General features: G+C 42.4%; 2 protein-coding genes across 2 annotated transcripts in view; one reads left to right on the top strand and one right to left on the bottom strand.

Moving 5' to 3' along the window:
• LOC127583595 (centrosomal protein of 164 kDa-like) overlaps positions 1-3,345 on the bottom strand; it is a 164,061-nt gene extending 160,716 nt beyond the window's left edge. The window contains exon 1 of the mRNA XM_052039718.1: positions 3,164-3,345. The gene's annotated coding sequence lies outside the window, so the exon portion shown is untranslated. The remainder of the gene's footprint in view (positions 1-3,163) is intronic.
• Positions 3,346-3,915: 570 nt separating this feature from the next.
• The window catches only part of bace1 (beta-secretase 1), a 105,148-nt gene continuing 92,773 nt past the window's right edge, over positions 3,916-16,290 (top strand). Inside the window, exon 1 of the mRNA XM_052039831.1 lies at positions 3,916-4,567. Within this exon, the coding sequence (XP_051895791.1) occupies positions 4,313-4,567 (255 nt within the window). The 5' untranslated portion in view covers positions 3,916-4,312. The remainder of the gene's footprint in view (positions 4,568-16,290) is intronic.

Below are 16,290 nucleotides of genomic sequence, written 5' to 3'. Positions count from 1 at the left end.
TGATTTCTAAAATGAACAATTAGGATTAAGGTATATACCTTGAAATGTAATTTTCTCCACTTCTGATGACACTGGCTTTTGCTATAACATAGCTGCATGGCTGCTACCTATCTCCCAGTAGCCAAACTGCTATTGTTCATAATTCCAAATAGCAAGTGGCAGCAGAAAAGTTGACCGCTGAATGCATTACAAATGATCTAGTCTCACCCAACATCCATATGCGTAGTTTTCAAAGAAGTATCACTCTGCTTAGTGCAAAGCCCTACAGCTGGTACCATTACAAGTGTAGAGTGAGCCTGTGACCACAGAAACAGGCATTATCATAAATAGAGAAGAACAAACGAGATAATTTTATAAATATTGCTCAATTGTTGGAATCAGTTGAAATTTAAATTTGGAAAAGCACAATTCTTTTTTGTAGTTGTGGATTCCTCTAAGAATTAGGTATATGTAAATAAGTATAACATATTTGCTTATAGTTTCTTGCTGACACATGGTCTAAAGATGAACCTTGAATTCTCCATGTTTCCTATATATTACTCTGTACATGCTGGAAATTATATACAGAAAACCCTTATTACACTTGACTCAAATCACATAACAATACAGTATATTATAAATGTGCTTTCTAACATACCTGATTAACAATCATCTGCATTCATAAAGCGCTTTTAAGGTGTCTCAATTTGCTTCAGAAGAGCATCAAATAAGGTGTAAAGACAAGCCATACGAGGAAATAAAAGGGAAGGTCAAAAGCATTGTGAAAGAGCAAGGTTTGAAGGAACATTTTAAATGGACAGAGAAACAGAAGGATTTCAATAGAGAATTCCACAGCTCAGGATCCAGGCAGCTGAAGGAACACACATGAATTAATCTCTTTCCCAGACTTTCAAAGTGTACCCCTGCTCTGCCTCCAGTATCCATTCTATCCATCTCCTCCTCCTGACAATGTTATCCAGGTGGTTTGCATGTGAAAAATGTCAAATCAGCTATGACATTTCAATGGCAATTATGATACGTAAATACTCATACAACTTGCAGATCAACCATAACATGGTTTGTCTGATGCGTGCAATTGCCTGAATAAATAGAGAATTGACGAGTCCTCAATTAAAAACAAGGTAAATGATTAAAGGTGAATGCAACCCATTAAGTCTGCTTTTTGTGAATCACTTAAAAGGACTTATTTAAAACAACTTGCACACGATTTCAAAAATAGAGAACTTTTGAGGAAAAAGACAGCACGTGAGATGTAGAGGGTTGGGGGGATGTGAAAGAAACTAGGGGTGGCAAGAGAGAGTCCTGAATGGTGGGGAGAAACAACAGGGCCTAGTATAGGAGTGAGACAAGGAAGGGTTGGGAGGTGGGAGGTGGTGGAGGATGAGCAGGCAACATGGATGGGGAAGTGGGCATGCAGGGGTTCAGGGTGGCAGGAAAATGGGTGGAGTACAGTGGGGAGTAAGACAGATGGGCATACGTATTCAAGATATCAAGGAAATGGGAGAAGATGTATGGCTAAGGAACAGCATTTACCGTGAAATAGGTGAATGGGGTGGTGCGATGGAGATTTGATGGCTGTGGGTGCAGGAGGTGACATGGGAGGGTTTTGACATTGGAGAATTCAGTAAGTGGGATGGGAGTGTAGCTGTTTAGATGTTAGGGAGATTTAGCTATTGCATGTTTAGCTTTGGCAAGTGGGGCAGTTAAGATCTTCAAAGTCAGGAGGGTTAGCTGCTGAATGTTAAGTTGTGGGTATAAAGCTTTGGAGGTGGGGTGTGTCACCCACCTCTTGCAGATGGTGGATTTGCTAAGAGGGTGTGGAGGAGGCAGCAAGGGTCGTTGTCTTGGTTCATCCCCAGCAGCTGCGCAACAGAGGACTCTCTGATCTAAGGGCTGTTCCCAGGAGCACACAATGAGACAGACATCAAGTGCTGCTGGAAGGTCATCAATTCGGTGAAAGATGCCCTTTGGTCTGCCTGAAACTTGTTGGTCTTCCAGCACAGCAAGATGTCCATGAGGGAATGCAACCAACTGGCACATTCCAGGCTGCAGGAGCACATGCCAAGGGGTGCACTTAAGCATGCTGCAGCCATTACAAAGACTCTGTGAGGAAGGACTACAGTCTAGGCTCTTTCTGCTGCTGCACATGGAGGAGCTGAGTCAGGTGGGGAAGCCCCCCTAAACATTGAAAGGGTTTATCACTGGGGGGGGGGGGGGGCACGTGAGTGGTATTGGTGCTATGGTTTTTAAAAAAATAATAAAACTACTGAATATAATGACCATAAAAGAGTTTTACAATATTTCTTCTTCTGTATACACTTTTTTTTTATTATGAATAAAGTTTATTTCTGAAATATATGAAAAAAGGGAGGGGGTTAGACAATGGACACTTGGTCAGCAGCTGTTAGTTGCTGGTGGTTCCTCTCTGGGGTGTTAAACTGTTGGGAGGTCCAGTTGTTGCACATTAGGATGTAGGGATTAGATAGATTTTGGGGAGCAGGGTTGTAGCTGTGGGGAGTTAAATTGTGGGGGGGGATTTAGCTGCAGGAGGTGAAGAAATGCAGCAGCAGTTGGCGAATGCTGTGGATTTAGACAGATAGTGAATGTTTCCGTTCAGTTGTGGGGCATTTAAATGCTGAAATGTTAGGGCAGCAGAATTAGCTGCAGTGGGGAGGGGGCTCTTGAGCTGCAGGTGTCAGTGCGGTCTTTTAAGGTTCAGTGGGTGTCAAGGGGTTGGGAGCTGTGGGAGTTTGGGGTCCGTTCAGCCATGAGACGTCGGGAGGGTGATGCTGCGGATGACTGGGGGTTTAAACTGTGGATGTCAATGAGGACTGAAGCTGTGGGTGCCGGAGGTGGGGGTTAAACTGCGGATGTCCTTGAGGGCTGGGCCTGGGGAGGGGAGGGATGGTTGGTGGTGGGGGGGGGGGGGGGGTGACATCGGGACGGGATGGTGGCGAGGAAGGGCCGGGGTGGGTGGAGGACAGGGCTGAGGGGGGAGGGCTGGGTGGGTGAGAGGGGAGGGGGGTGGAGAGGGAGAAGGGGAGTGAGGGCCGGGGGTGGGGGAGAGGCGGGGAGGGGGAGCTGTGCGGGGATCCCACCCGCTCACTCACTCACTCCCCCACAACCGCCGGCGGTAACATAGCAACCGGGCGCCGCCGCTTACCTGAGGCACAGGCCAGCGAGGGCTGTGGACGGGGCGGGCTGTGCGCCGTTGAGGGACGGACGGGCTCCACGTCCCCCGGTGACCGGAGGCCGCCGCCGCCGCCGGACTTCACCGTCTTCCTAACGGCACCGCGGCGAAACATACAACAAAAAAAATAACACAACTGTCTCCGGTGTCGCAGTTCAAACACAAGTACATGCCCGCCCTCGACTACATTTGTGCTGCCATTGGGTAGAAGCGCTTGTCATTTAGCGCGGCCCTGCACTTTGTATGGCTCTTACAGCTGTCAATCTTCACCACCTTGCGGTCCCGCCCCGCGTCTGTCCTTCGGCGCCATGGAAACATCTGCGCAAGCGCGACGAGTTAGTGGAGCATGCTGGGAGTTGTAGTCTAGCGGCGGGACGCGGTTGCAGGGAAGGGGTGGACGCAAAGGGAGGTGGCAGAGGGGTTTGAGTGGGTGAGCCCAGAAACATCCCCCGGGTCTGATTGCAAGCAAACCTTTCAGATGCGGGAGGGAGTTTATCAAGCTTTTATTTGGAGGGAGTTATCAGCTTGCACCCTTCAGTGCAGTTGTGGATTGAATCATTGGCACCCTCCATGGGTTGCAAGGAGTGGGGAGAACCAGGAGGAGGCACTGGGTTCCACAGAAGAGAGTCAAACGTTAGAGCAACAAAATGTAAAACTACAACACCCAGGGAGCTTGATGAGCCTTGCTCCCCCTTCTTTTCCCAGCGTCATTCCTGCATTTAATTGCATCCACACTAGTTCTTCCGCTGAAGTGGGAAGACTGTATAAGCTTCGCTGTTGCTGTCTCAACCCATCCCCGTTTATTCTATCAAACTCCGAATCACCACCTGAAATAACGGAATAATGCGAAATAATGGCATTTGCTGTAGCTTACCTGACTCTTTACAAAGGTCCTTGAATGCAAAGGAGTAATTATATCTTACTTTTTGCCTTTTTAAAAAATGCCTTTTATTCAAAATAAATCCATCAATGAAGCATCCGACGCTGCGCGTTTGGCTTTCTTCTAAAGCTCTCGATGTAGGGCGAGAGGGGGTTGAATAAATATTTTTTTGGAAGCAACTGCTGTGCAATTGCACTTGCTTTTCTCGGAAGAGAGAAAGAGACCGAGAAAGTGTTGTCGAAATGAAATTTTGTCCCGTTTCTCGTTTTCCGCTGTTGGTTTGCTCTTTGAGTGTATGGCTGCTTTGCAATGGAGAGCCGTCTGGAATCAGGGTCCCTCTGAAAAATGACATCGGGATCTCCAGCAGGGTGCCCAGAGCTGCTGATGGAACTGATCGGAGACAAAGTATCAATTTTATGGAAATGGTTGATAACCTCAGAGGGAAATCCGGGCAGGGTTATTATGTGGAGATGACAATAGGAACACCTCCTCAGAAGGTAAGATTGGTGCTTCTTTAAATAATGTTCTCTGCAGTAAATTGCATCTAATAATGACAATAACAAGTTATCATAGTATAATTACATTAGATATATTTAATGATAACGCATTAGTAGTAATTGTTACTGTAAATGATTGCAGTATTCTCGGGCAATGCCTTTCCTTTCCATCTTTTGTTAATTATACAGAATTGTACCTTTTGTTTTGACAGTAGTGCATTTGGCTCCCACCTGGTTTGGATTTAAAGGACCGATATAAATGGGAGTGCAAGTCCAATATTCTTCCAGGGTACCATGACATCAATCTCACCAGAATGCATCATTGGATTTATTGTAGTGTGACAAATGTGATGCATAACCCCTTCCCTTTCCTAAACATATTTTTTTTAAAGAAGAGGTTTTACAGAATACTTCTTCATGTAAATGGGTCCCTTGCGCAGAAATGTTTCTGTTCTGAAACTAACATAAAATTGACAAATAGATTTGGGAATAATTACACCACTGTACTGCCCAAAATCAATGTTTGTATTGAACTAACAATATGCTAATCTGCATTTGACTTCAATTACTGGAAAAATTCTGTAGTTGTAATCTTTGCAAATTAGCATAAAATCAAAATAAATACTGTCCCTGGATCAGTAAAATGTAAAAAAATAAAGCACACACAAAAAAAGCAGCAGAGTTGATGGTTATCTGCAGAGGGCTCTTTGATATCAATCCTCGGGTCCTAGTATAGGCCTCAGGGCTGCTCTACTGAGGAACTGATTTAAGAAATCGGGCAGCATTCCCATTACTGATGGCTATTCAGTCACTTCTGCTGGAGGTTGGGAGCAGGTTCAGATTGGTTGTGATTCTGCCACAGTTTATTTCTGTTTCTAGTTTAACACATGAGGAATGTTTGTATCAATTCCTAAATGGTTTGTATCTTCTTAATTGGGTTCAATATAAATTTCAATTAATAGTTTCACCACGATAACTTGTCAACCTCCAAGTTACTTTACGTCAACACAGAGGTTATCAGTCTTCATTTGTTTTATGAGAAACAATGTTCTCCATGAATTATAAGACCCAACGCATTAATCTTGGTGATAATTCCTTTATAGGGGTCTACAACTTTGCCCACGTGATCTCGTGGTCATTTTTAACACACTGTCCATTTCTCTTTCAATGCAATGCCTAAATTACTCCTCCTTGATCTCACCCATTTGGGAGAAGTGGAAATCTTTAAATTCTACAACAAACCTTTTTCACGCTGCTTGCAAGTATATTAGTAACTATCACATTTAGTTTCTCCCCCATGTTCTTGGTGTCACTTTCTCCACTGATCTCTGAAAAATCTATCATAAATATGAATGTTGCCAAACAAGTTTATTTTCTTTTTTTGGCTGAACAGATCTTGTATCCCCAACAAACATTTCTGTTTTGGGCTTAGATCCTGCTTTCACATCTGCTATATTTCATTTACTTCAAGAGAAGTGGCAAATGGAATTCAATCTGGAGAAGGAGAGGGCAAGTAGAGCAAATAAGTACATCATAAATAATAGGATATTGAGAAGTGTGGTGGTAGAGTTAAATTATAGGATAACGAGAATTATGAAGGAAAAGAGGGATTTTAGAATGCATGTCTAACAATCTTTGAAAATAGCTGGATAAGTTTTAAGAATAAATTGGATAGATACATGGATGGGAGAGGTCTGGAGGATTATGGACTGGGTGCAGGTCAATGGGACTAGCGGAATAAAGTTTCGGCACAGACTAGAAGGGCCGAATGGCCTTTTTTCTGTGCTGTGGTGTTCTATGGTTCTAAGTGGAATAGGCAGTTCTCGAATACTTGCCTCTATTAGCCTAGGCAGTTTATATAAGAGCAGGGAGGTCATTGTAGAACTATGACAAACAGTAGGTAGACTACAGAAAGAGTATTGTGCACACTTCTGGTCACAACATTGCAGGAGGGATGTAATGTAGTAGAGAGAATGCAGTAAAGATTTACAAGAATGTTGCCAGGGTTGAGGTCTTTAGCTCAAGAGAAAGGTGGGTTTATTGTGGCAGAAGGGAGATTTAACTGAGGGGTATAAAATTGTAAGTTGCTCAGTTAAAGTGGAAAGAAAGGGCTTGGTTCCCCTAGCAAAGAGATCAATAACCAGAAGACAACAATTTAAACCATTTGTCAGAAGAATTAGAGAGGCAATGAAGAGAATTCTTTTTCATCGAGAAGGTGGTGGGCATCTCAAAGAGCAACGGAGGCAGAACCCCAATTGCATTTAAACAGCTCCTGGATGTGCACTTGAAATGCAAGAGCTGGGAAGTTGAAGTAAGCTGATTGGCACATTCTTGACCAGCATGAATACAATGGGCTGAATGGCCCCCTTCTGTTCAGTAAAGTTTTACGATTGTTGAGTCTGTGCTGGTGAGAGGGTTTCTCAGGATAACTTTCTTCAGTAGCTTCCGGCTCCCTGTCTCTCCATCCAAACCACCCTTGCCATGTTCAACTTTATGAACATCGTAATCAGTACTTCTATGAATTTTCCTTTTCTATTCCACTTGCATGAGATACATTCCCTCCTGGAATCTTCAGAAGTTTTTAAAAAAACATTTGTCATTTACTGTTTTTAGTCTTTTCATCTTTAGCATGAGTACCCTGAGTATTCTCAGTTAGAAATATTACAGCTCTGGTTGCGTGACAGTCTGTGATATCTGCCCCTGTACCACCTTTATTTAAGAGTGCCTCTGGGACTGTAGCCACCAATACTTCAGTGGTCCAGTCATGCAGCACAGAAACAGGCCATTCAGCCCATCAAGCCCATATTGGCCATTATACAATTAATACACTAATCCCATTTTATCCTTTCCATATTCTTATTAACTGCCAATCCCCCAACCCCATCATTCTACCACTCACCTGCACACCAGGGGCAACTTACAGTGGTCAATTAACTACCAACCCACGTGCCTTTGGTGCAAAGGAAATCAGAGCATCCGGAGGAAACCTTTGTGGTCACAGGGAGATTCTGTGACCTCCGTTAAAGTGGCACTGGAGATCAGGATCAAACCTGGGTCACTGGAGCTGCAGGGCAGAAGTGTGCGGCACCCCTGTGCCACTCTGAATCGTGGAAAAATTGCAGCATGTCATGCAAAATTACAGCACGTCATAAAAAATTACTGGTTTTCATTAATAGTTTGCATTAATAGTTTAAAATCTCCAAATTAAGCTAGACATAAGAGATTCTACAGATGCTGGAATCTGGAGCAACACACACAAAATACTGGAGGAACTCAGCAGGTCAGGCAGCATCTATGGAGGGAAATAAACAGTCGATGTTTTGGGTCAAGACCCTTCATCAGGACTCATGAAGGGTCTCAACCCAAAATGTCGACTGTTTATTTTTCCCTACAGATGCTGCCTGACCTGCTGAGTTCCTCCAGCATTTTGGGTGTGTTGCTCCAAACTAAACTATATGGTTTCCCTGCAAAGGCTGAAAAGACTTGCGTAATTTGAAGCAATGAACAATAGATCCCACAGATTTAACCACAGCAAGTGGATTCGATTGTCTTTCACGTACAGCTTGTGTCTTGGGAGAAAGAAGGATGTGAAATTCCTTGAAGGATTTTATTTCTAGATATTGGAGCCTCCAGAGAATTTGTCACAAGTGTGTGATTACGTCAGCATTAGTCATGTAGTTCCATCAGTTGCATGGTTGTGCAATGCTGCATGTAGGAAGAGCAGGGGAACTGGATCAGATCATTCTTAGTAAGGCTTCTTGAGGGAAACCATACAGCAGCTATATGGTTGAAGGGTGGTAGCAGCTGGAAAGATGAGAACTTGGGCCGATGGATGTTCTTTAGTTGAGCATTGTTAGAGCTTGTTCTAAAGGCAGTGTAGTGAGAATATTTTGATGTCTAGATTGCTGTGAACATGAGTTTGAACTAATAGCTCTTAGTTTCTCAGTGACCTTTGTAGATTTCATTTGGAACTAACCCGAGGATGGTTCCTGGAATTATATTAGAACAATATTGCACAATATTAACAAATGTGTGAATATTTGTCATTTTTTTTTGCCAAAGGACAATAACAATGTCACCTTGAAAGACACAAAAGTATATTCAGTCATTGTGTTAAACGTTCTTCATTTTGTAGCACTGGGGCCAGAGGGAACAGTATATCATGGTAATGTCCTAAAGCTACTGAGATTTGAAGCTAGTCCAGTCCAATTAAATGAGAGAATCTTCTCTCTGTCTTCTAAGGGAAGTTAATTTGAAGTGTCTTATCCATTTTCAGTAGATGCAGGTTCGAAAAGTCCCATAATTTTGCACAAAGGTGCATGTCAATCATTAAAGTTGTGTGCATTTTGGAGAATTCGTTATAAAATCATACTTATTGACAAAAATTGACAAAAATCGACAAAAATCAGTGAGTGTCACACTCTTCTTTCAGTAGTTCCATTCCTATGGGAATCCTGCTACTGGTTAAAAAAAAGGATCCTGCCACTGCATTTCCACAAAATCAGGAAGTCCTGCTTGCATTTGCAGTGAATTGGATCTCTTTCTCATTCTTTCTTCACCCACACAGGGTGAAGAAAGAATGAGAAACTTAACAGGGGGAAGAGCAATTGTCTAAAAGAGAGCAAGTGCCAACTACATGCAGAGAGGTGTGTGTGCAGACTTGAACAGAAGGCTTTATAGAGTAGGAAAGAACTGCAATAGGTGTGTGTCAATAGTGCCAATTGGAATGGGGTTACAGAGTAAAGAGAGCAGCCAATTGGAACTGAGTAGCAGGAGGAGAAAAGTGTGAGGTTAAATCCAAATGGAAAATGATTATAGTTATATGCTCAAATTAGGGTGGGATGCAATGTATTAGCGGGAGGATGAAAATCCCTAGTTCAACAGAGGGTAGAAAAGTGTGCCAAGAATCAACCATTTGGAAGAGCTGAGAATATTCCATCAAATGGTGAAATGTTGTAGAGTTGGGCTCATTTTCCTGTTATTCTGCCTGGCTGTACCAGGTCAATTGGACCTAGCATACAGATAATAATTGAATACAGAGCACTGCTCATTAGGAAGGCAGCTTGCCTAATTGTAAATTTATTAACCTAAAATGTAGCTAAAACACCACTACTGTGGTGGGTATCTCCTTGCTCAATTTTCCTCTATAGTTTGCATGCAGGTATTGCAGTTCAGCTGGGCAGAGTAACTGACAAATTGTCAGTGAACTGGTGAGGGGTTGAACGTGACTGAGGAACTGTTGAGGTAACCTTTGGGAAAGTGGTGTTCTGTTGAAAATTCAAATGCCATCCTTTCCATTTTTCTGATTAATATCTACCAATTCTGAAATATAAGCATGGTTAAATTAACCAGATGATGTTTTTAAAATAAATCTTCTTATCACTAAGATTCTCAACTCTGCTTCACCTCAATCATGCATCCAATCTCCAGGCAACTACTTAAATGTTCCCTGCAACCATCACCCTCCATAAATTTCAACTCATTCAAAACACTGCTACCTGTAAGCTATTACTATTGCCCATTACATCTATTACTGCAGTCCTACATTAGCCAATGATCCACTGAATGTTGTCGTTTAAGTTATAGAGCCTCGCACAGTGTAGCTTAATTACCTCTGCGCTCAAGTTGTCAACTGTTTCAGGGACTGTTCTTCCTTTATTTATTGATCAGCTAGAGCTAGTTCTCCAGATAGACAAGTGTAAGGAATAATTATTAAGTTAGTTACCTACTATGCTTCAGAAGGAGACCATTCAGCCCATAAGATCCATGCTGACTCACAACAGAGCAGTCCCATTCCCCCTCCTTATTTCTGTGGCACCTTACAACTTATTCTCTCCACCATGCCCATCAACTCCCCTTTGGGTCTTTTTTCAGATAATGTCCTGTAGCCAATTAACCTACCAGTACATCTTTGGGACGTGGGAGGAATCCAGATCACTCAATGGTTTGATGCCAAATATATATAATCAAAAAAACATTTTCTCCCTTAAGCTCCTTTTTGTGTATTATTATTGTTCGCCTCCTCTGTTCATGTCTATCTTTGCAATCACGGGCAGTGAGTGTTGGTTGACTACGCAGCTAAGGAGAGAATGATCTTCTTACTCATGATGCACTTGTATACTTTCTAATTTGAGGTTCCAACTGATGTTAAAGAGGTGTGGAAAACCTAGCTGACTTTCGCCCTCTGGAAAATTTGGGTAATTGTGATGGAGTGATGAGTAAACTCAATGGCAGCCAGGGATCGAATCAGGGTCATTCTGGTCTGGACAGAATGCTCAATGCTATTGATGTTATCTTGAGTCTGCATTGGAGGATTAATCATGGTGGATTGCATAACTGAGAATGTGTAATCAATCTAATCCTGCTCTACTGCATTTCCAAAATTCAAGCTTCTGGCTGGCACTTCACTGCATAAAAGTCATTAACTATTCTTATTATTCCAGCAAATTAGCTGTACTTCCAGAAGTTAGCCTACTTAAAGCAAATAAGTATTCATTGCTCAGAGATAAGTCTACGATCCTTCAACCAAAAGAACAGTATGTCCTGCTGGAAGGTTGTCACGGACAGAGCTGAATGAAACCTTGGGTGGTGATTGAGCACTGAAAACACTTTCTTGTGGGCAAGGGAAAACAGGAATGAGCAATCACAGGGAGCTCTTTACAGAACCACTGCCAATTCCCTGAACCATAAATTAAGATAGCTGGGGGAAGATTCACAGTGTGGGACATCATCAAGGCTGACAAGATAATGGGATAAATCATGAGGGAAAACAAGATGGATCAATTAGGTGATTCCAAGCCAGTAGAATTTAACAGCCAGTAGATTGCAAGGTGGTGGGGAATACCAAGAACATAGCAGTCTTCTGCAATTTTTCGGTCTTGGGCTAAGAGTCAATGACAGAGGATGCCCCATTTAAGCAAAGTTTCCAAGTCGTATAAAGCATTCTTCTTAATTCATTTGAATGAAGGTGCATGAAGCAAAGCTGCATTTATTGCCTGTTCCTAATCTTTTGTTCTGAGGTTTGTTTTGAGCCACCTTCTTGAACCACGTGGTCTTGTAGTGTAAGGGTGCCCATTATGATGTTAGGTCTGGAGCTTAAGGATTTTGGCAATTTTCACTGAGGGAATGACAATATGTTCAGGTCAGGGTGGAGTCTGATTGGAAGAGGATACAGTAGATGGTGGATTTCCAATGAACTGCTGCACCTGTCATGCTGGATTGGTCGAGGTTACCAATTAATGAGGTACTTTGGAACAAGCCTCGGTGGGTTGCTGGGAGCATCTTGTAGATAATACACACTGTAAAGACGGTGCACCAGCAGTAGAGGAACTGAGTGTTTAAGGTAGTTGATGGGTTCCAAATCAAGTTGCTTGGTAAAACTCAGGAAGGAAAATAATAATGCCTGGTATTAATGAAGTACAGTGACATGAAGACAACATGGCAGTGACAGCATCAACAATTTGCAACCTTTAAATGGCATCTTAGTAACCACCTCCAACCAAGATAGCTGGAGACACATCACTAATGGTGGGGTGAAGGGGAAATAATGGGAATATAGCCAGTAAAGAATCGTCAAACAAATTGCTTTCATCCCTCAAAGGGGCGCTCAGGCAAGCCCTGGAGATCTACACATTACAGTCCAGGGACGTGAAGAGGTTCCTGGGTTGAAGTGACACTGTGCTTCACGTCACCAACTCTCCAGAACTGTCCTGGTTTCTCTGGGAATTAATCTCCATGACACTGCTGCTAATGACTCAGGAAAATTATTAAAAAGGTGTGATTTTTCCTCTTTTTTTTGTTTTTTTTTACTTATAATGTTTTAGGGATAGATAAAGTAAGCTTGTATGACTGGGGAAGACAGGAGGTTAGAGGCTGGAAGCTCATGTGATTAAAATTTCAAGAACATGTAGATTACTCTGTGACCACCTACACACTACTACCAGATCTTGTCTCTTATGAAGATAGATTTACATTTTTATAACACCTTTCATAACATCATGGCCTTTGCAACACTGCTGTACCAAGCCGCTTCATTGGAAATGTGCCAATTTCTGGAAGACTATTAATAAAAGCTGGAAGGTTTACAGTGTAAAGTGTAAACTGAATCTTGCACAATGTCAGACCTGTTCAATTTTGCCCATCAAAGGTTAATTCTGGTTCCTTGAGATAATATTCTGAAACATCATCTTGACACTACAGTTTACACTCTAACAGAAGAATCAGGAGCAGTAAGCATGATCAGCTATTCACTAAGATCATGGCTGATTTTGTACCTTGACTCCAATTTGCTACCCAACCCTCATAAATCTTGACTTCCTTAGAAATCAAAATTATTGATGTGTCTTTGGGGGAGAGAATTCCAAAGATGCAAGCGAGAGATACATTAAAGTTTACTGCTCAGTAAGCAAGGCAGTGGGAATAAGAAAACTGTAACTTTCCTGTCAGCAACGAGCACTATCTTGCTGAGGTGGTGCAGTGTTAAATGCTATGCTTGCCTTTTAGTCGGTCACTGACCCAGCTCCTGTAACTCAGTATTTCCTTGTCAGTTCTCTGAAAGTGTCTAGTAACCTCAATGGTAACATCCTACCTTTACTATGGCACCACAAGAGCCCAACTTTATTGCCACACCTAACAAGGAGGGGGCAAGTCTTGTGCTCTCTGGTTATCTGAGCTATAAAGTCCATGCCAGCCTTCAAGCATTCATTTTTACACTAATCCTATCCTAGCCCATTTTATTCACTCTGCATGCAAAATAATTAACTGCTGGAACAGCTCAGCAGGTCGAGCAGGGTCTGTGAAGGCAAAGGGATAGTCAACATTTCGGGTCAAGACCCTGCATCTTAACCTGAAGTGCGGACGATCCCTTTGCCTCCACAGATGCTGCTTGACCTGCTGAGTCCTTCCAGCAGGTTGCTTTTTGCTCCAGGTTCCAGCACCTTCTGTCGCCTGTGTCTTTTCTCTCCTTATGTTCTTGTCAACTCCCCCCACATTCTACCACTCACCTACACAGTGGGAAGGGTTTACAGTGGCCAAGTAACCTACCAGTCCTCGCATTTTGGAAGGAAACCGGGGCACCTGGAGGAAACCCATGCGGTCACAGGGAGAATGTACAAACCTCACACAGATGCCCGAGGTCAGGATTGAACTTAGGTTACTGGAGCTGTGGAGCAGTGGCTCTGCCAGTTGTACCACTGTGCCACCTTGTGACCTCCAGCCAATTCCATTAAACCTTGCTCTGGCAATTCTGACCATAGGATCTTCATCCAGGTTTAATACAAAAGCACACTGGATTCTCAGAGGGTTCATCTAAAGCAAACTGCTGCAGGTGCTGAAAATCTATAATAAACAGAAGATGCTGGTGATATTCAACAGGTCAGGAGACATCTCTGTAGGCAGAGGAAGTGTCAATATTCTAGGACCACAACCTTTCATCAGAACATAAAGGCTGTATGTCGGACTGTAATTTCCGTCAATGGAAGAAACTCTACCTTAAAGTTGAGTTGGAACAAATCCAACCCAATTGTGATTCTCTTGTATTCGTCAATTCACATATCACAGACTATAACAACAACTTACATTAGCATTAAATATAGCATTAAATTTGCAGCATTAAAATCTTCAAAAATTTTAGGGTATTTCATAAGAACAATTGCCAAACCAAATCTGATACTGAGCTGTCTATTCAAGTGTTCATACTGGGGACCAACAGCTTGTTTAAAGAGGCAACTCTTCAGGATCATCACCAAAGAGGGGACAGAAGTGGTTCAGGGAGGTAGTTCCAGTGCCTGGGCATCTGAAGGCTCAGCCGCTGATGTGTGAGGGAATTCCAGAATGTGCAAGAGGCAAAAATTGAAGGCGAACAGTGACTGTATAGCTGGAAGTGGGGAAAAAAAAACTATGCTCTGTTTTCCACCTCATGTCATTGTATATATTTTTTTCGTTTTCAGTAGTGTGTTTGCCTGCATGTAATTCAGTGGTGCCTTTAGTCATTATACTGGAAGAATATTTTTGAACTGTAGAACATTTCAAGCATGATGATCATGGTCCCATCATTGCTGATGCAGCAATTTAAAGTAATGATTTTGGTATTGCCTTAAGTGTCTGTTTTTCCTTGAATGTATTAGCATCAAGATAGTATGAAAAAAATCCTTCAAGCAGAAAGAATGTGAAAGTGGTTTCTGACATGCCAAAAAGCTGGTGAGATATTTCAGCCGAGGTGCACACATTTATCTCCCGTCACTATGTCCACCAACTCCTCTGTGATTGTCCATTTCCCTCCATAGATGCTGCCGGACCTGCGGAGTTCCTCTAGGCTTTGTCTGTTGCTCCAGATTCCGGCATCTGTGTCCCCTCTGAATCAGCTGGTTATATCTCAATTCCCATGGCCATTTCTCTGCTACCTGCTTTTTTCTTCTTTTTGTTGATTAAATACATTCATGGTATCGTAGAAATTATTCAACTCATTATGTCCATGCCAACCACAAGTGGACTTTGGGCCAATCCCACATTACTCTTTTTTAGTCTGTTGTCCTGCAGGTTATGCTTCTCCAACTGCTCTCCCAGGTACTTTTCAAACAAGTTGAGGGCTTTTGCCTCCAGTACCCTTTCGGACAGTAAACTCCTGACTTGTACCAATATATTTTCTTAACTTCCCTCTAGTCCTCATACCAATTAATTTAAATCTATGCTTCATAGTTACTGACCTACGGACTTCTCATTAGTTTTACCCAGAAAGTGGATCAAATATGGAAACTAATACCACCTGGAGTGGTTGAGGTGAGAATGGTGGATGAATTTAAGGAGAGTGAAGGAACTTGCTGATAGGGTGAGATGCTGGAATGAGGCTTGTGGGCAAAAGCATTAGTACAGAGCTGTTGGGCTGAATGATCTGTTTCTGTGCTATGGGTTCATTGTAGTAGGACTGCTACTGGTGAATGTAACCATTGCATAAAAAATCTTTAAATCATTCCCAATCCTTGTGTTGTGCTAAAGGAACTGACTCTATTGAACTGTATAACCATGTGCTTCTGAATCATAACATCCCTGTTAAGCAGCTTCTCCACAACACTCACGCACACTGTAAAAAGGAAAAAAATATGGCTTTGAATTTTGCTTTAAGATTTCTCTCGGTGCTCATCAAAATGCTCCAGGCTGACATTTTTCCATTTCCTGTACCAGTTACCTTGTGGTGTTTTCATGTAAGAGTACTAATGAGTTGCTAAATTAGGGGCAGCTTTTCCACTGTGGGTCCATGACCCGTGATGATATTCTGCAAACACATTTCACAAAGGATCTGTACTGCCGATGAACTTCTTCATCATGTCGTTTTGGGCTTGCGGCTCTCCCTCAGTCTAAAGCACAAGAAAAGCAATTAGATTATCTGGTCTTTGTATCATTTGCTGTTTGTAAAACCTTGCAACATGTAAATTTGCTGCCTTCATTTCACGCATGATACGTGAGCTTCAAAAAAAATTGAGGCACAATTTGGAGCAGTAGATATGTTAACTGTGGGCCTGACTTGTTTTCGTTGCCAGCAGAGTTCTCAATGACTATTTGGTGGCAAAATTGATGGAATTATTTGTTCTGAAGTATTAGGGTTTAAAAAGAACAATCCAAATTTTTTTATTTTCATTCATGGGATCTGAGTATTGTCAACGAGGCCAGCATTTATTGCCCATCCCTAATTGCCCTTGAGAAGGTGGTGGTGAATTGCCTTCTTGAAC

This window comes from Pristis pectinata, chromosome 27 (genome assembly GCF_009764475.1).
Source record: "Pristis pectinata isolate sPriPec2 chromosome 27, sPriPec2.1.pri, whole genome shotgun sequence".
In the NCBI taxonomy this organism is placed as follows: Eukaryota; Metazoa; Chordata; class Chondrichthyes; order Rhinopristiformes; family Pristidae; genus Pristis; species Pristis pectinata.
The sequence above is the reverse complement of the archived record's forward strand: the minus strand, read 5'-3'. Positions and strand labels throughout refer to the sequence as shown.